The sequence below is a fragment of the Meira miltonrushii genome (assembly GCF_003144205.1).
Source record: "Meira miltonrushii strain MCA 3882 unplaced genomic scaffold FA14scaffold_4, whole genome shotgun sequence".
NCBI classification, from domain to species: Eukaryota; Fungi; Basidiomycota; class Exobasidiomycetes; order Exobasidiales; family Brachybasidiaceae; genus Meira; species Meira miltonrushii.
Genome location: NW_020289946.1, coordinates 543,548 through 566,581, shown reverse-complemented (window position 1 = coordinate 566,581; position 23,034 = coordinate 543,548). Strand labels below are relative to the sequence as shown.

Here is a 23,034-nt window from a genome sequence, read left to right as displayed (position 1 = left end):
ATCTTACCAGGGTTCAATCGGAATAGGAGAAAAAGGGAAAAGATGATGGGAATCTCAATCTTTGACCACCATCATCATCTTGCTTGAGTGTGATAGGCAAGATGTCCAGTCAAGCAGAAGAAAAAGGACAGCAAGGCATCCACGCTGAAACGACTTCTTTGCCTACTGCTCCACCTCCAATAAATGCGGAAATCATTCAAGGAAGAGAAGCAGCAAAAGAAGATCCAAACCTTAATCCAAGTCAACCTGAAGTCCCGACAGACGAACAAAAAGCACAAGCAAAAGAGAATGCGTTGCTTGATTCAGACGATGAAGATCAACCCATCGATCATGGCTTGAAGCCTTGGTCAGAAGATCCCAGAGCACGTATTCCAGTCTTACATGGTTTGCGAAATGAGGAAATTTGGCAATTCGTGAGAAGATTTAATAAACAGGTTTATCATCTAAAGACGATTCCCGATAACGAAGTTCCTCAAGGCGGTATCGATCTTAATATCGCAGATAAGGATGAATTCACACCCGATAAGCTTCGATCGACGTTGGAACGAATTTATATGACAATCGGTTTAAGTTTGGCAGGATTCGTAAAACACATTGCCAGAGTACGATCATGGAAGGAGACAAAGAGAACAGCTGCATTCTTTGTTGGATTTTTGATCGTTTGGATTTTGAATATTGTCATGCCAGCGTTATTTGCATTTATTGCCATCTTGCTTGGCTCTCCAAAAGCAAGATCGTTCATGTTCCCTCATGCTCCTTTAGCTGCCATTTCTGCAAAGACAGGAGAAGCAAAAGTACCAACAGCCGGTCACCTTGGAAGCGATAGCTTGACTGGCGCCGCAGAAAGTTATAAAGGAGAAGCAGTAGAACAAGAAGCTTCTAATGTGGTTGGATCTGTGGCTCATTTAGCAGTTAGTACAGCAATCGGGAATGATTCAACCAAAGTGCAAAATCATGATGTTCCAGACGATGACGATGAAAGTGATCAAGACGACGGACAAGAAAAGACTGGCATAGATCCTGGTGCAACGGTCACTTTGTCCGGTAAAAAAGCGCAAATCAAAGCAAGCGGTGGTAAACAAGCCGATGCCAAACAAGAAGATGCTTCAGCCGATCCGGTAAAACAATCAATCTGGGTTACCACACAACCCATCTTGCACGGTCTAGAGGACGCTGCTGATACTTGGGAGCGATTTGGAAATGCCTTGGCGCCTACTTACCCGTTCCCACAACATGGTCCTCGATTACGCATCGCAAGCATATTTGCACCTTTGGCTTTATTGACGTATTTTGTCTCTGTCAATATGGTGTATCGTTCATCTACTTTGCTAATGGGATTGGCATTCTTTGGTCAACCGGTGTTTGATCTAATGAAAGTTTCCGATCTCAAACAATGGCTTGACAAGAATATCCCTGATTGGCCACGTTATCTTGAATTACGCAATAGCATCCTCAAAGGTGTTCCAACCAACGCACAAATCACGATCACGCTATTACGAATTGGAGAAGCAAACAAGAGTCCCGTTCCACCTCCTCCACCAGCTGTCGTTGCACCTCCTCCAAGTGCAAAAGAAGGAAAAGAGATTGATAAAGCGTTACCGGAAGAATACAAAGAAGATATCGAAAAGCATCGCCAAGAGCTTGAGACAGAAGATTCTACAACTAAAGGCGTTGATGATTCTGATCAAAAGCCAACCAAAAGGGGATCCAAGATTCTGGCTTTGTTCAAAGGTGGTGTACGTGCAGGCGCAGAAACTGCATTAGGAACAAACCGAGTAAAAGCAGAAGTTGGATTTGAACGTGCAAAACAAAAAGTTGGCGTTGTGAACAAAGAGCCCGACGTTCTTGGTGATGGACCGGCAAGCTTTCATGGACGACATCATGGAAAACGTGGTTTGGTTTTGGTTAGTACGACTGCTACAACGCCTTGCGTTAGCTTTGAACGTGTTTGGCCAGCTCATGCAAAAGCTGCTCATGCTGCTTACATTAAGGCAAAAGAAGTTCAAGATAAGAAAGCCAGTAAAGGTGAAGGCGAGACAACAACGAACAACGAAGAAGGTGAAGATGAACCAAATGCATTGAAGTTATTACGTGATGCAGCAGAAAAAGCAAGACCGGCTCCTCTTTTCAGCGTTCAAGTGGAAGATATCGTTTCGTTGAAAAAGATTGGAGGTTTGGGATGGAAAGGTAAATTGGTTGTAGGATGGGCAATGGATAGTCAAGTTACGGATGGTTTAGAAATACAAGATAAAAAAGGAAAAACTTTCATCGTTACTGCTCTGCCTAGAAGGGATGAATTGTTCAACCGATTGGCATCGATGGGCAAAGATCACAAGTGGGAAGCATGGTAGATATATAGAAACGCAATCTTTATCTTGATCAGGCTTGGACATTTTGCAGGAAATGATATAATATTAGAGGAAGCGTGGACAGAATAAGATAGCAAGGGTATAGAATAGCGAGCGATAAGATAGTCAGTGATTGTTCCTTCTCTGAACGCGAACACTGTAAGGGTTCTGTATTGGGTGTGTTAAGCTTTCGGCAAATGTGGGCGGATCGGTCTTTAGCTTTTCGTAATCGTAAATGATATCAAAGTTCGTCAAGATGGCAACAATCACTGCCATTCCTTCATACGTTGCAAGCGTTTGGCCTAAGCAAACACGAGGTCCCGCATTGAATGCATGGAAGATTGCCTGTGAGAATTGTCGAACAGACGTTTTACCATCTCGAGTCTCCAAAAATCGTTCAGGCTTATATTCTGCACAATCATTTCCCCAAATTTCCGGCATTCGAGCCATAACGTAATCTGACCAAATCACACTTTCACCTTTCTTGATAGTGATATCCGGCAGAGGCTCTTTTGTTCCTCCTCCGGGTAAATCCCGTTTTCCGTCGATGTCATTTGTTGCATACGGCCGAATAACGGTATCTTGAGTGGCTTGTTTGATATTCTTTGGAACGGCAGGATGCAATCGAATAGCTTCGTAGAATGCAGCTTGAAGGTAAGGTAGTTGCTTCATATCATCGTACGTAAGATGACTTTCGTTCAATCGGTCACTAAATGAATCTTGAATCTCTTCACGAATCTTTTGCACAACTTCCGGATGAGAAGCGATTTCCAAAAAGAACCAACTTAAACTTTGAGCGGTAGTATCCCTTCCGGCGATCAAAAAGTTCAAAACGACTGGCAGTAATTCTTTACGTGATAAGCCCATATCGATGAATAATTCCAATAAATCTTTCCCATTCTTCGAATCAACTGCACCTCGATTTTCACCTCTTGCACGAGCAGAAAGACGTAAATCGATCGTTCGATAACAATATGTTCGGAGAGTTTTTAAGGCTTTGCGCATCTTGAAGCCTGTTGGTGTGAAATGTTCAAACCAAAGTGGAAAGATTGCTACAAATCTTTCATCTGCAACCAATTGAGCGAAATCGAATGCATCTGCGAACGAGTTTCGAACGTTTAGACCTTGAACGGTTTCAGGCAAACATTCAACGTCTGCCGAGAATGCTAATTGACTAAAGCTTGAAAGTGTGAATCGAAAGAATAGGTCGGGAAGATTGATTGAGACATTCTCTCTTGCCACATTGTTTAACAGTCTTTCCATCTTTGTGAGATCTATATCAATCGTTTGCTGAACGCAGGTTCGGAAATTACCCACGCTGAAAATATGACTTGCCATCTTTCTTTGTCGCTTCCATGGTTCGCCATCGACAACGAAAATACCATGTTCACCTAAAAGATCTGATAAGCGACGATGGAAATTATCTCCTTTGGCAAATGTTTCAAAGTCGGTCTTTTGACAATAATGCACATATTGTGGCATATTCAAGATATACTGACGTGCACCCAAAGAAGGAAATGTGATCGAAACAGGCCTTCCTCCTTTGCCGACACGATGTTGATGGTATAGAATTTCGTCTAATAGCTTCTTTTGTTTGAATGAGATCTGGAGTGCTAATAGAGTATCACCCAATAAGGGTAATGCACTAGGTAATGATAAGACATTATGTGATCGTCGAGAAGTGCCGATAAGATCTTTCGGGTATCTGATCACCAGCAAAATGAGTGCTAATAGAGCAGTTCCAGAAGCTACTAGGATATTTTGAGGTGTCCAAAACGCTGGATCCAGAGCTGAATTAGGTGGAAGGTATACCATCTTGAGAGCGAGTGAGTGATGGGTGGTTGATCGCTATCAAAAGATGTTTATAGGCCGCCAAAAGTGCACCTATCACCATTCACATGATGTTAATTTGTTCGTCTTGCATCAATTTAATCTCATTTCTCACGCTTAATGTACATGATGACGGTCTCCTCAAAGTCCACCACGTTTAGCCGTTTTTTTCCCCGAAAGACTAAAAAGAGAAAAAGCATTTCAACGGTGTCCGCATTCAAAGTCCCAACCAAACACTTGAGCTTATTCTCAACAGTTTAAACAAGGGCGCAGCACCCGCGTTTGGATTAAATTAATGAAATGGATGATGACCATTTTGAGTTCCAGCACCGAACAAACTTGTAACACCTCACACAATTTCATGTCTGTCATATTGATGATGTAAACCGAATACGCCCAGCATTGTTGAAAGATTCAAACATGGTCAACAATTGAGTTTGGGTCTGCTTTTCATTCATTGCGGCCCTCTTTCAGCCCAGACTAAAGGTCTTTTGTATCCTTCTTACGCTAAAAGGTAATTAAGGTAAATTCGGATCTTCACTCGGATTGGCCTTGCATTGTATTTAAATGAATTGCATTTTATATCAATTCAATCAAAGTGCACTGTATAATAGCTTGACGCACACGCAATCGTACTTCTCATTGTGTTCCCACAATATGGCAAAATACCATTCAATATGCACGTCCATCGTGTTTATGCAGAATATCTATGTAACTCTTTACATATTCATTTAGGCACAAGCCTCCCTGCTTGCTTTGCGCTTTGCTTTGCTTTTCATTTCTGACAGACAGCCTTGCTTGGTTCTATACACTAAATCCCGAATTCAAGTGAGCCACAATTTAGCTTATCGCGTGTGGTGGCACTTTCTCTCACTTTAGGCTGGCAGCTAGGCATGCAGGCAAAGGCATTTTGTTGCCGTGCGCACTGCTCTTTTTCGTTTTTTCATTTCATGCTCGCGCTGCGCAATCGTATGTGTATGTACTTTTGTGGAACCTTGTTGTTGAGTGCGCATAGAAGAAAAAAAAGCACATGAACATATTTTATCAGCGTTTGCATCCATTCCCCAATCTGACATTCATTCACTTCACCACATCAATTGGCAGCCTGATCAATAGGCTTTTTATACGATCACGTATACAATCCATCATCGATTGCGTTGCGGATAGGCAAGTGGGTGATTCATTCATTTGTTCGTCTGTGTCCACTGTCATTGCGTCTTCATTTGCTTTCTTTTCTTCTTCAAATCGCGATCACAAGCAAAAAGAGATTATCACCTCTCATTCATTCATTGTAAAACTCACTCCGACATCACAAGAACTTCAAACAAAAGATGATGAATCATCCTTCTCATCATCCTCCCCCGCATCCTTCTAGCGGTGGTTATCCTCCTCCTCCATCAATGTATGGTGGTGGACATCCAGGTGGACCTCCAAACAGTTCACATGGTATGCCTTCAGGACCTTCTGGCTCTCATCATGGAATGCATCCATCCCAAGGTCCTCCACCACCGCCTCCTTCGCATGGCCATCATGGCGGTCATCATTTAGGAAGAGGGCCACCTCCATTGCCAGGTCAAACAAACGGCATTCCTCCTCCCGGCGGTCCAAGTCCAAGGATTATGTCTGGCGCTCCCGTTCAACCTCCTCCACCTCATGCTACCGATGGCAATTCATCCATGCCCCCTCCTCCGCCCCGAACAGCATCTGCAGCCAGTCAGCATCACATGCAACATCCACATCCACCTGGACCTGGCCCATACGATGTTGGTCAAGCAGGCGTTTCAAGTCAACCTGTCAGTATGACTCAAAAGCTAGCTCATTCAAACGAACAAGCTTGGATCGCAATCGGATCGGCTGCAGAAGCAATGGAAGATTATGAACGTGCGATCGCAGCTTACGATTCCGCTTTACGACACAATCCATACTCTGTTCCTGCAATGAATGCTATCGCAGGTGTTCATCGTACAATGGATCGTTTTGAAAAGGCTGTTGATTACTTCCAGCGCGTTTTGAATATCGTTCCTGAAAATGGGGAAACATGGGGTGCGATGGGACATTGTTACTTGATGATGGACGATTTGCAGAAAGCCTATACCGCCTATCAGCAAGCTCTTTACCATCTGCCAAACCCAAAAGAACCAAAACTTTGGTATGGTATTGGTATTTTGTACGACAGATATGGCAGTCTTGAACATGCAGAAGAGGCGTTCGCAAGCGTTGTACGAATGGATCCCAACTACGAGAAAGCAAACGAGATCTACTTCCGATTGGGTATCATCTACAAACAGCAAAACAAGTTCTCAGCCAGTTTGGAATGCTTCCGCTATATTCTCAACAATCCACCTCGCCCATTAACGGAGATTGATATCTGGTTTCAAATCGGACATGTTTACGAACAACAGAAAGACTTTGTCGCCGCAAAAGAAGCTTATGAACGTGTATTGGCCGAAAATCCTGCACATGCTAAAGTTCTGCAACAGCTCGGTTGGCTCTATCACCAAAGCAATGCCGGATTTGAAAACCAGGATATGGCTATTCAATTCTTGACTAAAAGTTTGGAAAGTGATGCAAATGATGCACAAAGCTGGTATCTACTGGGTAGAGCTTACATGGCAGAACGCAATTACAACAAAGCATACGAAGCGTACCAACAAGCAGTCTATCGTGACGGCAAGAATCCGACATTCTGGTGCTCGATCGGTGTTTTGTACTATCAAATTAGTCAATATCGTGATGCTTTGGATGCTTACTCACGTGCTATTCGACTCAATCCTTACATTTCGGAAGTTTGGTTCGATTTGGGTAGTCTTTATGAATCGTGCAATAATCAAATCTCCGATGCAATTGATGCTTACGCTCGTGCTGCTGAACTTGACCCAGAGAACCCACACATTCAACAAAGATTGACCTTATTACGCAATGCTGAAGCACGCGGAGAACAAGTATCTTCTGCACCTGTTCCGCAAGACATTCATCCCACAGCGTATGCAAATCATCCTGGCAGCGCAAGTGGCCCACCTGCACCATATGGAGCCCATTTGGGAGGCGAAGGCGGTCCACGCGATCATGGTCATGGACCACATGGCCCTCCTGGCGCGGGACGTCATAGTCAATCACCTGGACCAGGTGGACATGGCTTCCATGATGGGCCGCCACCTTCTATTCCCAACATTGATGACGGAGGTGCTCATCGTCCATCACAACATGCTTTGGCACCGATGGAGGCGCCTCGTCCTGGTCAATCACCTCCGCCTCATTATGGATCCGGTCAACAAACTCAAGGACGTACTTCTCCCAGGGCACAAGCCTATTCGTCACGTAATGCAGAATACGAGCGCGAACGAATGCGAGAAAGAGATATGGCATGGGAACGTGGGTCTCATCCTGGCGGTCCACCAAACGGTCCTTATGGAGGCCATCCAGGGGAGTATGGTCCTCCTGGCGGATATGACGATCGTGGTCGTGGACATCATTATGAGGGAGGTGGTCCACCTCCTATGCAACAAGGCTATGGTCAATATGATCAATCGGCTGAGCAGGGACGCGGTCCTCAAGGTGCGAAGGGATCAGGTCCTCCATCTAGACCTGACGGATCTTCTGCCGCCCGCAAAAAGGCTGGCTTGAAGAATGATTCAAGAACGTCTTCCCCACAAGTTGGCAATCGTTCCGCCGTCAGTGCACAATCACCTGCAGGAGGTCGTGGTAAGAAAGCAGGAAAAGGTGATGTTTCTCGAGCTTCTCCAGCCTCTGATTCATCCTCGGGTAGCAATCGTCCATTAGCAGCTGGCAGTGCTAATCAAGCCCCTGCCAGAAGACTAGTCGATGAAGATTATGATGGAAATGCGGCAGATGCATTGATGGGATTGGCAGGTGCGGCATCTGCTTCTGCTCCTCTTTCGCATGAGAAGAGTAAAACTGCACCTGCTGAAAACGTTCCACCACCTAACGAAATCTCCAAAGCTGAAGAGTATTCTCAAGTAAATGGAACAGAGCAAGAATTAACTGAAGCCGAAAAGTTTGCAGATATCAAAAGAAGGGCAGAAGTGGCAGCTGATGCGGAAGATCTTGCAGAGAAGGAAGGTGGTGTGATGCAAGGATTGGGAAAGAGAAGTGCAGAGGATGATGGAAGATCGGAAGGGTTGCCTGAAAAACGTGCAAGAAATGAGGATGATCAATCGAAAGCACCAGAAGATGAAAAGGATGATACGGAAATGAGAGAAGTCAATCCTGAACCCATTTCTACCGCTTCAAAGGTTGATGAGCAACCCCCGTCTGTTGGAGCTGAAGAGGCAACAGAAGCACCAAAGGAACAACAACCCAACGAGGAGAAGGAAGAGGAAAAGAACGATGCTAGTGCTCCCGCCGCTTTGAGTGCTGCCAATGAGCTCACTTCTGCTCTAGACAGAGCAGCGACAGTCGAAGGCGAGACACAATCGAAAGCACAAGAGGAGGACAAGCCAACAGAAAATGGCGTCAGCAATGAAGAAACGGAGAAAGAGGCTGAAAAAGAGCAAGAACCTGCTACTAAGACTGATGAAGTCGAGGTGAATGGCGATGTGGTCGAGCCTGTTGGAGGGGAGAAAAAGGTTGAAATCGTTACCGATGGTGCTGATACAAAGGCTGAAAGCCAAGAAGCTAAAGGTGCCGAGGAGAGCAAAGAAGTTGTTGCAGATGTCCCACCGACTGAGCTAGAGAGACCTGTTTCTCGTGCTCAATCTGAGTTGGAGGAAGGAGAGGTTGCGTAAAGGATGGTGAACATATTGCTACGAGTGCTTTGCGGTGTCGTTGGCAATCTCAAATTATTTATATAAAAATGTTTCATTTCATGTACAACTACATACACTTCGCCGCAAAATGAAGTGATCTAAAAAGAAATTCAAAAAAGTGTTTTTTTATTCATACAAAGTTTGTGCGTCCTTTTCAAAACATACCAGGTTCCAGAGGCGGACCAAATAACAAATTCCAATCGGAAGGTTGGCTTAGCTGAGAGTTTTTGTTGTCTTGCGATGTATTGACGATCAGTTTGGCCATTGCCATTGCATCTGCACGATTATCTCCTTCGGCTGCAAAGACGAGAAGAGCGGTTGTTGGTAGCCAATTCGGTTCCTTTTTGGCTGCTTTGAGAAGTTTTCGTACTAATCCACCGGCAGGCATTGGCGGGATGCTATCGTCGTTGCCGCCTGTGTTTCTTGTGAGCTCATGAATTGCATGAGTGTTTGCCCTCGTGTAGACCGGTAAAAGCTTTGCAAAAGAGGCGCTCAGTGGAGATGATGAAACCGATTGGGATGAAGAAGATGTGAGATGCCAAAAGGGATGTTGCATTTGTGTATCGGTTCGAAGACCTGCATCTATTCCAGCTAAACAAATAATCTCACTGAAACCCTTCTCTTGTGCCCATTTCCCCAGGTTGGCAACGAATTGATCTTTGTGTGTCTTTAAGATCGGACTTCTTTGTTGAATAATTGTCAATTTCGATTTTGGAAATGTGAAAACTTGTAAAGGCGTACGAAGAGATGGATGATTTGCCTCTGTTGAAGCACCTACGAAAGGAACACAATACCGTGCATCTAAGTCACAAAAGTATTCCGCCTTTTCTCCTGTTGAAAGTGTTGATGCTAGTAAGATATCTACTGCTAATTGACCGACGTTTCCGATTGACACACATGGAAGGATTAGGGTGTGACCGCGAACATCGAGAGCAGGGCTGTTCGATGTGGACGGGAGAGCCTGCCTCGACTCAAAGGCTGCTATAGAAGATGCCATGTTGCTTTCTTTGGTGGATATGGTTGAGGAGGGTGAGCTCTATAATCAGAAGGATCAGCACTTACGACATTCCAATGGCCCGAACGCAATAGCAGCATTACACTTTGAAGCAACACAATACAAACTGAGCCTTTGAATACAATTTTCATCCCGAAGTTGTATTCTAGTACAAGATTGAATACAATTTCACTATTTACCCTGACAACGCGTAGGGCAATAGAACCCTTAGAAGAAGTCCCTGCAATTTGAATAAAGTGACAGTACATACAGTCATTAGCGAGAAAAAAAATTCCTTTGACAGGAAGGGCTTGCAGGCAGGCGGGCAGCCAAGCAGCCAAGCGTACGGGCAATAAAACTCCGTACGTGTAGAGGGACTCGGATGCAAATGGAAATATGGGAATTTTTTCAATTGGTAATGAGATTTAAATATGTGTGTTGTGTAATGACGCCGTCACCTCCATCCATCGCTGAGTACCTTTTTACTACTATAAGTCAAACCCAACATCAACGAGATTCAAAGCTGAGAAAGTCTTTGAATGATCATTGATTGATTATCGAGATTGCTTGGTTATTGATTTCGTTGATGGAATGGGATCGATCGGGAAGCATACGCAAAAGACATCGATTGTATTCTACTTCTATTCTTCAACCAAAAGGGCGGGCCTAAGTACTTGAGAAGGTATCTTTGAGCCCGCTCTGATCGACAAGATTTCGCCGCCGTAATCATCAAAATGACTATCGAACAACAAGCGTCGCATACTTCTGGTTCGAATGAATCAGAAGAAGATGGACCAAGCGAGATGACATTGGTAATGTATAGCTTATTCATGGCTCTATCTTCCGTCATCTTCGGTGGCTTAAGTCTATGGCATGCGAGCGATGACAGCATTCCCGTCACCGGATCTTCGACAATCGACATCTTTTTGGCACGTTTCGTTAAAATTGCAAAGAATGCTCGTCGTTTATCACTGTTTTGTATTGGTCTAATCACCGAAATCGATCCGCAAACACTTGTTTGGCTTGCTTCAATGCTTTGTTTGGTCGTTTTGCTTGCATTTGCTACCAATCCAAGCGATGATTCTTTCCGATCCTTTCTTACAGATTTGGCTCTGCGTGAACATTTGCATCACTTTCGTCAAGATGCAATCGACTCTTCCAACAAATCCATCTCCATCGCTGAAGATTCGAACGATATACAAAATTTGGCAAAGAAAGAACCATTACCTCATGTGCATCCTTTCACCAATCGAGTCTCTGTCTCACTTCGAACGCCGGCATATCATCGACGTGATTATGGTCTGCTGAGTACAGTCACTGTGTCTGAGCAGAATCATCTAGGAATGGTACAAAGTAGAAGATTCATCGGTATCTTTGGCAAATGGTGGGCTGGCGGTGTGATTCAACACAGACTATCCAGCAAAGAATCTGCTTGGGGTATCTTGAACATGCAATCGCGCAACATTTCTCAGCCACATGATGACGAAGAGTCTTCTCGATCACCAAATACGTCTGCCAATGCACGTCTCGATGAATCTGTGCCTTTGGACCAAAATGTCGAAAAAGCATCAACTGCACGACGGAGGAAACATGGGAACAAAGCAAAATCATCACATTCACCACTTCAGGCGACAATGACCAAGGATGCAAGTACATCATATGATTCCAAAATGGCCGAAGAACTTGTAGCAGGGGAAGTAACAATGCCTAGCAGTCCAACGCTAAATGGCGAACTTGAACTGAATAAAGGAGATGGGGAGCGAAAGCATTCCATCGTTGATGCATCACAGGCTGAAGCCATCGCTGAAGCTCAAGCACAACTTGATCAAGTTCGAACGGCTTCCGAATCTGCTCGTCAGTTGCTACAAAGTCAATTAGACGAGATGCGGACGCGGAAAAAGGATGAAGATGCAACCAGACTCGATGTGAAAGGGAGAATGAAAACACTAGATGAACATAAGAGACAAGCTGAAGGGACGAGAAGGGAGGCAGAAAGGCGATTAAAAGCTGCGAAAGGATTGAAAGAATTGCTAGAAAACAAGATTCAAGCAAAGTCGGAGGAAATTGCTGGACTGAGAAAACGTGAAGCGACAAGTCAAAATAAAGCCGAAGAGAGTGGAAGGCGAAAGACTGAAAGAGTTGATGACTTACGTCGCGAGATTGAGAAAAAGAAGGAAGAGGAAGCCTCAGTTGATAATGAGCTCAATGTGCTGAATGGCAAGTTGGAAAAGATACAACAGCAACTTTTGGAAGAGGAAGGAAATCTACAAGCAGCACGAGAAATGGCATCCGAAAGAGCCAATCATTACGACTACTCGTCCAACTCTTCGCAAATGTATGCTGGCCCAGAATTTTATGGACCTCAGCAACCTCTACATTCCTATGCTCACCAATATGAACAGCACCCACAGACTCACACGTCAGGGCAAGGACCACTTGATGCCGGACAAAGTGCAGCATACTATGATTTGATGATGCAACAAGGCAAACCTATGCAACCAAATGAACCAATGCATGAAACAATGCAATGGAACGGCACTTCACACAATCATTCTGTCGGTCCAATCGCTCCACAAGCTCGATCCTTGGCACACATGGCTGCGATGATGGACGATGATAATGAGTTAGGAATGTTAGATGATGCGTTTGATCCCACCATCCTGGCATCCGGTCAACGTCAAGAAGAAGATTCTCTGGCAAATGCACGGTTTTCACCTTTCTCCTACGATTCCAACAACGTCACATCTGGTGGCGTGCCAATGGGCAGCATTGATTCGCTCTCCCGAAGCAGGATGAGCTCAATCACGCCAATCTCTCCCTTCTCAAGTGATTTGTTACCGAGTAATCTGTTTCAAAACGCAGATGAAGATGAGAGACATATTGGAATTCTGCCAGGAACACGTTCCGAGCAAATTGAGGCTGCCTTGAACAGATTTGGGCTCGACAATTCTGATACATCTGATGTTGAGGTTGTACAAGATGAGAATGTGGAAAAGGAGGAAAAGAGCATTATAGGGCGTAAGAGGTCTACCTCTTCTGGAGGCAGAAGTTGGTGGGGTGGTAGACAACGTAGCAAAGAGCGTGCTTTGGGCGATGGAATTGCACCAATGTCAGAATTGAAATCGGAGAATAACGAAGGAGCAAGAACGGATGAAGTACCAACAGCTGAAGCTGCTTCACTTCGATCAGAAACTTCCGAAGGATCAAGTGCCGGAAAGCGAAGATCACTTTCAATCTTTCCAAAATTGTCACTCAATCCTGGTGCGAAATCTTTCCGTGGCTCACTTCGACGCAATCCCAGTCAACAACAGGACAAAGAAAATGCAGAGACAGACGCTCAAACTTCTAAAGATGATAGGTTGATTCAGCAAACATGGAACTCATCGTTAGGTCATTTGCCAAACACGAAGCAAGATTTCGATAGTGTGAAACGAGCTTTTGAGTCTGATAGACCCGTTCGTTTGAGTTCAGAAATTCCAAACAGATCTTCACACGATTGGGATCCACGTCCCAGTGCTGCGATCGGTGCAAGATGGCCATCTCAATTAGCCGATGCGATTCATGATCCTATGCGTACAAACTCTGATTCATTGACTCATGTTTTACGTAATTCGCAAAAGAGACAACAATTCGGCAATGGTGGTGCGATTGAGAATCCAATCGGAAGTGCAAGAAGTAGTGGCGTTGGTTTGAGACCGGGTCCGACGGATTGGCTTGATGATATGATCTTACCTTTAGAGCGCAAAACATCCCATGGCAGTCAATTCTCTACCCATTCCGGCAATGCTATGTCTAGCGTACGTATTGCACCTGCTACCAACAAGCAAAGCAGATTTGCTCTCTGGCGCAATTCATCCTACTCGAAAGAACAAGCAAACGATCTCAATCAAGCTCAAGATAATTCTTCTACTTTGTCTAATGAGCAAGATGCTACTTCTACCAATTCGAGCGGAACAAATCAAACGCAAGACAAACCAAAGCGTGCTTCATTCTTATGGTCCAGAAAGAATGAAAACAGTTCCATCAATGAATGATCGCTCTCCTTCAAAGAGTTTCCACCTTTTTCATGTACACCCCAGATCTTATCTTTGTTTTACTACTTTGTTCGCAACAGTCAATGCACATCGATAAATCCTAAATCAACATCTGATTAGTTCTAGAAAATCGCTTACATTGTACAATTGAGATAATAATCATTGTAGCGCTCATAATGAGTCTACTCTTTTAAGCTGTTGTAGCTGAAGCACCATTTGGTTGTGGTCCTGCTGCTGCAACTACGGATGCACTGGCACGAGGAGCGCCCCATGCTCCTTTAGCAGCACCACCTCCCGTACGGCCTTGTTGACCAGTTCTAGATTTGTTGCCATCTGTGTTTTGAGCTGCATTTCCTGCGGCTGCTGCTGCAACGGCGGCTGCGTGTGCAGCTTGTGCTTTCTCATCAACGATAGGTAGAGGTTTAGATTTGATGTGTTGCAATGTTTGATGCATACGAACACCTTGACGTAAGAACCATTCACCATACTTTCTTCCTACGCGTGATTCAGCAATATGAACCATATCTGTATCGATGACGAAATCCAAATCGCTTGTGTTTACGATTTCACCTTCCAATAAACCACCATCGTTCCATTTAACACTTCTGCTGCTGGCTTTGGCAACCATCAATTCTTCCACTAGGTCTTCTTGATCGACTTCGAGGAAATTGGCCAATTTGTCTGTTCCCAACGTTGTGTATAGGCGTAAGAAAGAGCGAATGTTGGCATTGGACAATTGTGATTTGACGTCGGAAAGGAAGATGCGGACTTGGTGTTGTGCAGGATCAGGGATTGGTGAGGTGTAGAAGGGGCGTAAAGCCTCATCATCGTGGTATGGAGGTCCATTTCCAGTGATGAATTTGGGGCAAGCATACAAGAACAGCTCTTCAAATGCTGCCAAACCTTCATCACCTCCTTTGCTCATTTTGCCGAATTGCTCACCATACTTGTCACGCATTGCTGTTTGCACGTTTTCGTCCAATCGAGTTGGGCACAAGGCACACACAATTGCCAACAGAGCGTACATGCGGTCGCCTGTCTTTGCGATTTGGTCATATTGCCAACTGCGTGTGTGGTACTGTCTCAACCGCATGATGAAAACAAGAATATGGGAGAGGCATCGAATAGCGTCCGGGTAGCGACGTAGCATAATGTATGCAAATGCAACGTAATAGTAGCATGTGACGTGGCATGCTGTAACACGATTTAGAGATGGCAAACCACTACCGCTTGAAGCAGAGCCTGCTGCAACGGAAGCTTGTGCCTTTTTGTGTAGATCGATTGTGTCGAGCATCTTAAGTGCCAAGGTGTAATCGCCCATAAGAACGTGCACACGCAATAGACCGATTATGCTAAAGTATCCCAATTGCTTGTAGAGTGATCTTGAACCAAATTCTCCTGCCACTTCATCTGGATCTTCACCTTCATGTGCAGCTTGCAATTGTTCGACGATTCGACTCTTTTGAATAAGACTGTACAAAACGTTCAAAACACTGTAGCTGCTCCAAACACCACCATCTTGCAAGAGCAAAAGTTCATCTTCCGATTTGGCAGAGACGCGATTGCGCCATTGTGAGTAGCTTTGGAATTGGTAAATGAATTCATCAATGATGTCCCAAAGCCATTGCGAAGGCAACTCGAGCGGAACAGGTCCTTCACTGTTGAGAACAAAGTTGAAAAAGTCGCAGTAATTATCGTAACTGTGGAATCGATCTTCACCATCTGGCGAAAGGCGGGAATAGACGTGACGGTACCATAATTCGCGGTAAAGGGTTAGGAACTTTTGGTCGTCTTCTACTAATGGAGCAATTACTTCTGCTTCAGGCCACTCGGTACGTTGATAAAACTTTTCTGTTAGTCTGTTCCAGCTGGCTTCGTATGCGGTTGTAATTTCTGCTACGTTGCCGTTATTGACAGCTTGACGGAAGAGGACGATATATTTACGTACTGCATCTGGAATTGCAGCCAAAGCCTGAGCTGCTGCTTGTTGAGCGGCTGCAGCAGCTACTTGTTGTTGAACTTGTGATTCTGCCAATGCACTCTCATCCATGAATCCGCTATTAGCATATGCATCTGGAATACCTAGATCTACATCTCCATCATCACCAATGAATTCATCATCGTCAACATCTTGACCGAAGAAGCCTGCTTGTTGACGTTGAGTTGCTTCACCGCGTTGAGCGATTGCATAATTTTGCGCCTGAACACGTTCTGCCATTTTGTGTGTAAAAAGTGATGGCCTTCGAAGTGATCGTGATGACCAACTTCTTCTTTTGATTGAAGTGTTAGAAACGCGCGCAGCTTGAACTTTCTTCTTGCACTGTGAACATTCATGCACTCCGCGGGTGCACGTGAAGGAGATCAGTGTTTAGGGCCTGAGATTGGTCCATGCGCTAAACACATTCACTAAAGTTGAGGGGAACATGCAGCATCACTTTAAAAGCATCAATCACTCTTCAATTGTAATCATCATCATCATCGTGCGGCGGTAGTGCTAAGGAGGGGATAGTCAGCAAATCACTCAGAACTCAAATGTTGATCGCGACTATGCTCAACTTTGGGCGTATTCAACAAGTGTTGTTTTGTTGATCATCATGTCGCTTTTGACAGATAAAGATTATTTGATCCTTTCTTTAAGATTGGCCTATTTACGCAGAGTTGACGATCATGCAGGACCTAGAGTGATCACCGTTCCCGATATCGTCAATCTGCCCAACAAATCACAAAAAGTACAACAGCAAAGTGCATCAGAATCAACCTTACGAACTCAAAGGTCATTCACCGATCTTGATCAAATTATATCTGCTTCTACAAGGGTTACTGCCGATGTAAAGAACGAAATACAAGAGGATGAATCTGTTCATTCGATCATACCACCTTACCCCAAAGATTCTCTCGTCGTCATTGCAGGCTTGAATGATGCACGCAAACATCCTGAATTGACAACGCTTCATTCGCCCAAATTTACTGCAGAAAACTTGCAAGCGGTAGGCAGACAAGGCGATGATCCATTCTTGGCCGATTCGAGTGGTGTAATGAATGGGAAGGGTGAACTACATGATGCAAACCGCAATCGTGCTGCTTCTCTCGGAGCCAATGGACTGAAACATACGACCACAATATATGGACCTGGAAGAACTGGTGCCTTGGGAATGAGAGTGACAGGAAGGAGAAATGTAAGCATTGAGGGAAGGCGACGAAAGAACCTTCGTGAAGGGAGCGAAGTGGGGCAAGGAACAGGTGATGAGAAGCTTGGGATTCACAGACAGAAGAGAGATGGCTCGCTACGCACACCGTCTGGAGAATCTACCAATTTCGAAAAGTCAAGCAGGGGACGTTTGTCAGATCATTCCTCAACTTCAACGGCCGTAGACGGAACGCCAAGCGATCGCAGTTCATTCCTCTCAAATCAAATGCAGATCCCTCAAGTTGCTGTCCAGCCGTCTTCACATGATATGGATGAAAAGGGAGATCATATGGTTCGCAGATCTTCTACGATGCTAAGGCCATCCAAGTCTCCAGAACTATCATCGAAGCAATCTGAATCAAGTCTTGGTCAGATCAAACCTCGTAATCGTAGTAGCAGTCAGCCTCATAGGCCTGGCCTTCCTAGCAATCTGTCTGCGCTCTCTGTCTCGCAAAGTGAGCAAGGCATGCCGACACAATCTTCAAGCAGGATATCCAACGAGCGCAGAACCACAATGCCCGGAGGATTCGAGGATATGAGCTCGGCAGTAGACTCGCAGCAGGACTTGACTGAGTCTCCCTCTACCTCGACCAGTAGATATGCTCCTCCTCCTAGGCCAGCGAGAAGGACAAGAAAGTCAATTTCCGAACAATCAAGTCATTCTGCTTCTGCGGTACCTACGTCAACAAATGAAGATCCAATGCTTCAAGCTGATGGACGTCAAAGAAGTCAGTCGGAAGCAATCATGCCAGGCTCCATGCCTCCTTCTAGACCCATTCTATCAACATTGCAAAATGCGGAAGGCCAAGAGATAGAGCACAACCTTCCCAGAGAGCCAAGCTCTACAACACTTGGTTCGGCATCATACATGGGTAGAACACAAAGTGAATCGACAATTTTTTCTCTGGCCTCACCTCGCATCACTCGACAGCGCGGCCTTTCGAACAGATCTCTTCAGAGTGACGGATCTCTGAGATCGGCTGAAGCAGTTTCGAACATTGACAGGCAACACCCGGCAAGCTCGACATTTGCACCTGTTGCCGAGCATCCTGAAACACATTTGCTATCCGAAAAAGATGAATTGTCTGAATCGCCGGCGCAAAAGCTGGATGGACTGGATGTCTCAAATCAAGGTTCGAGTACTTACCTCTTGTCCCCATTCAATGGAAGGGAAAAGGTGAATGGCGAGCTTGGACTGTTTGCCGATGGCTCACCGAGTGGACTCGCTTCGCCTTTAGGGAATAGCGGACACATTTTATCGCAACAGCCAGTTGCTCCTATTGCGACCGGGCTTGCCTTGGATCAGGGCTATGCATCGGTGGACTTGACACCGGGTCTTTCTTCTGCAGGCGGAGAAAGTGAAGAGATTATCAGGAGAGGCGAAAAATCTCTTCATCCTAAACCTGCAGATTTGACAAGTCGATCACCTTCTCCATTTGTCAAGACAAATCCTTTGGTGCTCAAGAAACAATTTGATAGTCGCAACAAAAGTTCAGCACTCACAGCATTGTTGAGCACACGCAGCGAATGTCCTGATAACCCATTCAATCAAAGGTACAAGAATGTGGCTGGAAGTAGTGTATCTGCAGGTGGAAGTGCAGTGATTGAAGTATTCTTCCCCTTTGCTAATGCAGCAAATGCTCCTCCAAGATCGATGAAACCTTCCAGTGGTGCCTTGGCTGTGAATGTTGATACGAAATCTATGCGATTGAGCGTGCGCAAGGATGCAACGATGGAAGAGTTGATCGGATACGGGTTGTATTGTTACGTTGAAGAAGGCTGGCTGCCTACATTGGATAGCACGCTATCACAAGACGCTGCTGAAGAACAGAGAGAGATTCGATTAAGTACGATTGCATGGACATTGCGCTTGGTCGAAGATGGTGAAGTGGATGACGATTATCCCGCTTTAGATCGTTCGCTCACTGTTGGTAAATTTGGAGCGGATGAATTGGCAATCTGTGAAGCGACACCAGCACAAATTAAACAAAATCAATCCGCTTCTGCTTTGTTGGAAAGGCGAGTTTCGCGACAGAGGCAACAATCTACAGGGTTGCAAGCCCTTCAGCCACCCACAGGTGCGGCAAATTCCAAGCAACCGGCCATGACGCCATCACAGGCCCAAAGTACTACGGGAGACATTCAAGATGCCTCCATGTTGACCGTTCAGGCCACACCGATGTTCCCAACATCGCTACTGGGCCTTCGAAGAGATGGTGGTGGAGAGATTTCTGGATCCTTTGGGCCAGCAACGAGTCCCAATCTTTCCAATCACGGACCGCCCATCTTTCTGCGTATTCTCGTTACTCCCAATAAGGATGTTCGATACAAAACCACTCTGCAAGTCACCAATGATCGTTATTTGGCTGACGTTTTGGAAACGATCTGTAAGAGACGTGATCTGGGATCGCCTGAAAAGTGGGCATTGGTAGTGCCGGAGAAAGACATCGTTGTTCCACTTGATCGAACGGTGGAGAGTCTGCAAGGAAATTATGATCTTACATTGGTACGCAGACAAGATTTAGGTCTTCAACATTCGGGTGCCTTTACCACTCAAAGCACAAATCCAAACGCTTCTATCTTTAAACGAATCTCACAGCCTGAACCACGCTATCAAGCAGCGGCGAAAGAGATTGCCTCCGTTTACAAATCGTACACTGTCAATCGAAGAATGCCAACATTCTTGGGAAGACATGAACGTACTCTTACGATCGATGGCGATTGGTTACACATCATTCCTACTGAAACACGCGCATTTCAAACACATACAACCACAACTTCTTATCCTATCCCATCTATTGTGAGTTGTACGCAATCACGTTTACCTTCTTCTTTCAAGGTGATTGTGATGCGAGAGAATGATCAAAAGCGGTACGACTTTGAAGCGGAAAATTCAAAGATCGCAACAGAGATTGTGCAAGAGATCAATGCTTTGCTTCGAAGCAAACAAGGAGCCGCCTCAGTGCGCAAGTAATCCTTTCCGAATATACTGTATCATATCACACAATCTATTATTTCGCACATTTTTGACTGATGAGATCCTATTGCTGGAATATGTAGAGAAAGAAACGTCTAAGTGGTGAACTTTCTGTTCTCATTTGGACCGAAGAGATCGTTTCTGATTTCGGGTAACATCTTTTCTTCCAAGATTCGTAAACGTTCATCAAGCGTCTGGTTGATATGAATTCTATCTTGATATCCAGAAAGGGTGACACCACCATGGCAATCTTTGCTCAAGCCATCCTTTACTTCAATTTTTGTCTGACGACCGCTCTTTTCTGTGTATTGTTTTGATGCTGATTCTGCTGCTTTTTGTGCTAGTTGAACATCGGTTGATCTTGCTGTGACGATTACTTTTTCTTCCATAAGTTGCAAAAGACCTTGTAAGATCAAACCTTGTAAAAGTTCTTCATACTTTGATTGATCTTTTGTTAATTCAGTTAAACGTTCACGAGCACCATCGAATAATTTTTGTAAATGTTGTTCGCGTGTTTGTAAAAGTTCTAATCTTGATTTATTTGTTTGATCACTCTTTGCAATCTTTTGAGCGGTGATTGTTTGTTTTTTCTTTTTTTCATATTGATTTTCGATCGAAATTGCTTCTTGACGTACAATTTTTGCTTTTTCGATTGCAAATTCTTCATCTGCTTTTACTTGAATTTCTCTTGCTTTTTCCATTGCTTCTTGTTTGATGAATGAAACCATCTTTTTCATCTCTGATAAGACCTCCTCATCGTTTAGTGGTCGAGACGACATCTTGGGCAGAATATGGCGGATGAGAGGATGTGGATGTCTGTTGGATGTTAAGAATGAGAAAAGGAGATCAAGATCGATTTGGCAGTATGGATCAGACTGGGTAAGCACAGTCTAGGCGCTGGCTGCTTGTATAGAGATAGTCAGGAGAAACGCGCAGGCAGGCAGGCGTAAGCGTAAAAGTGGCTGGTGCGTGTTCGTTCCTCTTACCAATTCTGCCTTTGCCCCTTTCCCGCTTAAGGTCGAGTAAAGGAAGTTGAGCTAGCGATTAAGTAAGCAATTTGCTTATGTAATGACTTTTCTTTTCACAGATGGGAATCTCCACGACTTTGTTTCATATGTCGGCGCAGCGTGCAGGCCTTGCCTTCTTACGCGTACTCAAAATTATCCGACGCTTACTCCACTAATTGTTTCTCCCTTTTGCGGCGGGCCAATTGCTCGGTCAAGTGAAAAGAGGCAAAAAGACAGTTACTCTTCTTTCTTTTCACCGAGCCTTAGCCATTTGACAATGCATGAATTCGTTGAACCCCCCCAAGGGCACTAAAACGCTCATCTTTGGCTTTCAACATGAAAAGATGGATGCATGGGGTAAAACATCCTCTCTCGAAAAAGATGGAAGTGGCCACTTACTGAGTGGTATACTTTGAATTGGAAGGAAAGCAGACGCTCTCTTCTTTCCTCCCTTCATCCATCATCTTCCCTTCACTCAAACACAAGATGGCATCTAACGGAAAACCTGCCAATGGTAATGGCAATGCTCAAACCACAACACCTCGTCAACCGAGCAAGCCAGATTTAAAATTCAGAGAACCATTCACGTGGGATTTAACATATGCATTCTTGTGTAGGACAGCATTTCATCCATTAGCATTGTTGGTTTATCCTGCTTTGGTGTATTTGTTGGACAAACGTTCATCAGGAGCACCAAGTGTATATCCAGCTCCTTCATTCACACTTTTGAGAGAATTACTCTCACCTTCTTCTACAAACGCATACAAATGGATAGGACGTTTGTTTTATTTCACATTAGTCAAAAATATTAACAACGCTTTGACAAGATATGCACGCAATCATGGACAATGGAGACGTGATCGACCGGATTGGAAGAAGGACGTTGTGGTAATCACAGGTGGTGCTGCTGGAATTGGTAAAGCATGTGTAGAAGTTTTATCTCATGAAAAGAAAGCAAAGGTGGCAGTCTTGGATTTGGCTGCTCCAACTTATGCACCAGCTCCTGCAGGCGCACCTGAAATTCTTTATTTCAAAGTGGATGTAACTGATGCAGCTGCTGTGAAACAAGTTGCCGATCAAATTAGAAAACGTTATGGTGATCCATCCATCGTGATCAATTGTGCAGGTATTGCATCTGGATCTACAATCTTTGATACCGATTTGAAGAATTTGGAAAAAGTCTGGAGAGTAAACACTTTGTCAAACTATGTTACCGCACAAGAATTCGTACCCCATCTCGTCAAACAAAATCACGGTCACATTCTCACAGTTGCAAGTAGTGCAAGTTATATGTGTTTACCGCAAATGGGTGAATATGCAACTTCAAAATCGGCAGCATTAGCATTCCATGAAGTTTTACATGGAGAATTGAATGCACGTTATGCGGCACCAAAGGTACGGGCATCAATTTGTACGCCGACAAAAGTAAGAACGTCGCTAGGAGATGGAATGGAAGATCATAACATGCCTTTCTTAACCCCCAATTTGATGCCAATTCAAGTAGGTCGTGCAATGGTAAACGCAATCGATTCAGGTTTAAGTCATTATATCATCATGCCCCAATTCATGCGTATCTTGCCTTGGATGCGTTCTGTGCCTGATTGGGTAAAACGTATCGTTCAAATCCTTGGTCATACAGATACAACCGTTACCAATACATCCGTCGGACGTGCTTTGAATAACGGTTATGGATCCGATTGGACTGATGAATTGAAAGCAAGCCGTGAAAAGGTTCTCAAGGGTCTTGTCGGCAAATAAGTCCGAAAAAAGAAAGCTTTCTGCTTCCTACCGCATCGTCATACTGTTAATTTTGCTGCAATAATTTGTTTTTAATCTGCTGTCTGCTAATCAAATGAAAAAATGTTATCATCATCATTAATTTGCCTCGCGT

The 23,034-nt window shown here is 44.6% G+C and overlaps 9 protein-coding genes across 9 annotated transcripts; 5 read left to right on the top strand and 4 right to left on the bottom strand.

The window, feature by feature from the left end:
• The first annotated feature begins 6 nt into the window (after positions 1 to 6).
• FA14DRAFT_161993 (uncharacterized protein) lies at positions 7 to 2,536 on the top strand. The gene has a single exon (XM_025499378.1). The coding sequence runs from the start codon at positions 102 to 104 to the stop codon at positions 2,349 to 2,351; it is 2,250 nt and encodes a 749-aa protein (XP_025352949.1). The 5' UTR covers positions 7 to 101; the 3' UTR covers positions 2,352 to 2,536.
• Positions 1,997 to 4,264, bottom strand: FA14DRAFT_161992 (cytochrome P450). The gene has a single exon (XM_025499377.1). The coding sequence runs from the start codon at positions 4,161 to 4,163 to the stop codon at positions 2,475 to 2,477; it is 1,689 nt and encodes a 562-aa protein (XP_025352948.1). The 5' UTR covers positions 4,164 to 4,264; the 3' UTR covers positions 1,997 to 2,474.
• Positions 4,265 to 5,578: 1,314 nt separating this feature from the next.
• On the top strand, positions 5,579 to 7,323 carry FA14DRAFT_165489 (TPR-like protein; the record flags this gene model as incomplete). The annotated part of the gene is made up of 3 exons (XM_025499959.1): positions 5,579 to 5,963; positions 5,994 to 7,161; positions 7,305 to 7,323. The coding sequence occupies 3 exons, from the start codon at positions 5,579 to 5,581 to the stop codon at positions 7,321 to 7,323; spliced, it is 1,572 nt and encodes a 523-aa protein (XP_025352947.1).
• Positions 7,324 to 8,747: 1,424 nt separating this feature from the next.
• Positions 8,748 to 9,966, bottom strand: FA14DRAFT_161990 (uncharacterized protein). Its single transcript, XM_025499376.1, has one exon. The coding sequence runs from the start codon at positions 9,939 to 9,941 to the stop codon at positions 9,099 to 9,101; it is 843 nt and encodes a 280-aa protein (XP_025352946.1). The 5' UTR covers positions 9,942 to 9,966; the 3' UTR covers positions 8,748 to 9,098.
• Positions 9,967 to 10,672: 706 nt separating this feature from the next.
• Positions 10,673 to 13,972, top strand: FA14DRAFT_157350 (uncharacterized protein; the record flags this gene model as incomplete). The annotated part of the gene is made up of 1 exon (XM_025497893.1): positions 10,673 to 13,972. The coding sequence occupies one exon, from the start codon at positions 10,673 to 10,675 to the stop codon at positions 13,970 to 13,972; it is 3,300 nt and encodes a 1,099-aa protein (XP_025352945.1).
• Positions 13,973 to 14,005: 33 nt separating this feature from the next.
• On the bottom strand, positions 14,006 to 16,237 carry FA14DRAFT_161988 (uncharacterized protein). Its single transcript, XM_025499375.1, has one exon. The coding sequence runs from the start codon at positions 16,188 to 16,190 to the stop codon at positions 14,163 to 14,165; it is 2,028 nt and encodes a 675-aa protein (XP_025352944.1). The 5' UTR covers positions 16,191 to 16,237; the 3' UTR covers positions 14,006 to 14,162.
• A 199-nt stretch (positions 16,238 to 16,436) lies between these two features.
• FA14DRAFT_191728 (uncharacterized protein) lies at positions 16,437 to 20,186 on the top strand. The gene has a single exon (XM_025501886.1). The coding sequence runs from the start codon at positions 16,567 to 16,569 to the stop codon at positions 20,131 to 20,133; it is 3,567 nt and encodes a 1,188-aa protein (XP_025352943.1). The 5' UTR covers positions 16,437 to 16,566; the 3' UTR covers positions 20,134 to 20,186.
• Positions 20,187 to 20,226: 40 nt separating this feature from the next.
• Positions 20,227 to 20,915, bottom strand: FA14DRAFT_191727 (putative vacuolar ATP synthase subunit E; the record flags this gene model as incomplete). Its single annotated transcript, XM_025501885.1, has 1 exon — positions 20,227 to 20,915. The coding sequence occupies one exon, from the start codon at positions 20,913 to 20,915 to the stop codon at positions 20,232 to 20,234; it is 684 nt and encodes a 227-aa protein (XP_025352942.1). The 3' UTR covers positions 20,227 to 20,231.
• Positions 20,916 to 21,001: 86 nt separating this feature from the next.
• Positions 21,002 to 23,017, top strand: FA14DRAFT_168733 (NAD(P)-binding protein; the record flags this gene model as incomplete). The annotated part of the gene is made up of 3 exons (XM_025500157.1): positions 21,002 to 21,015; positions 21,698 to 21,921; positions 21,943 to 23,017. 3 exons carry the CDS (start codon positions 21,002 to 21,004, stop codon positions 22,899 to 22,901), a joined length of 1,197 nt encoding a protein of 398 aa, XP_025352941.1. The 3' UTR covers positions 22,902 to 23,017.
• Positions 23,018 to 23,034: the final 17 nt, after the last annotated feature.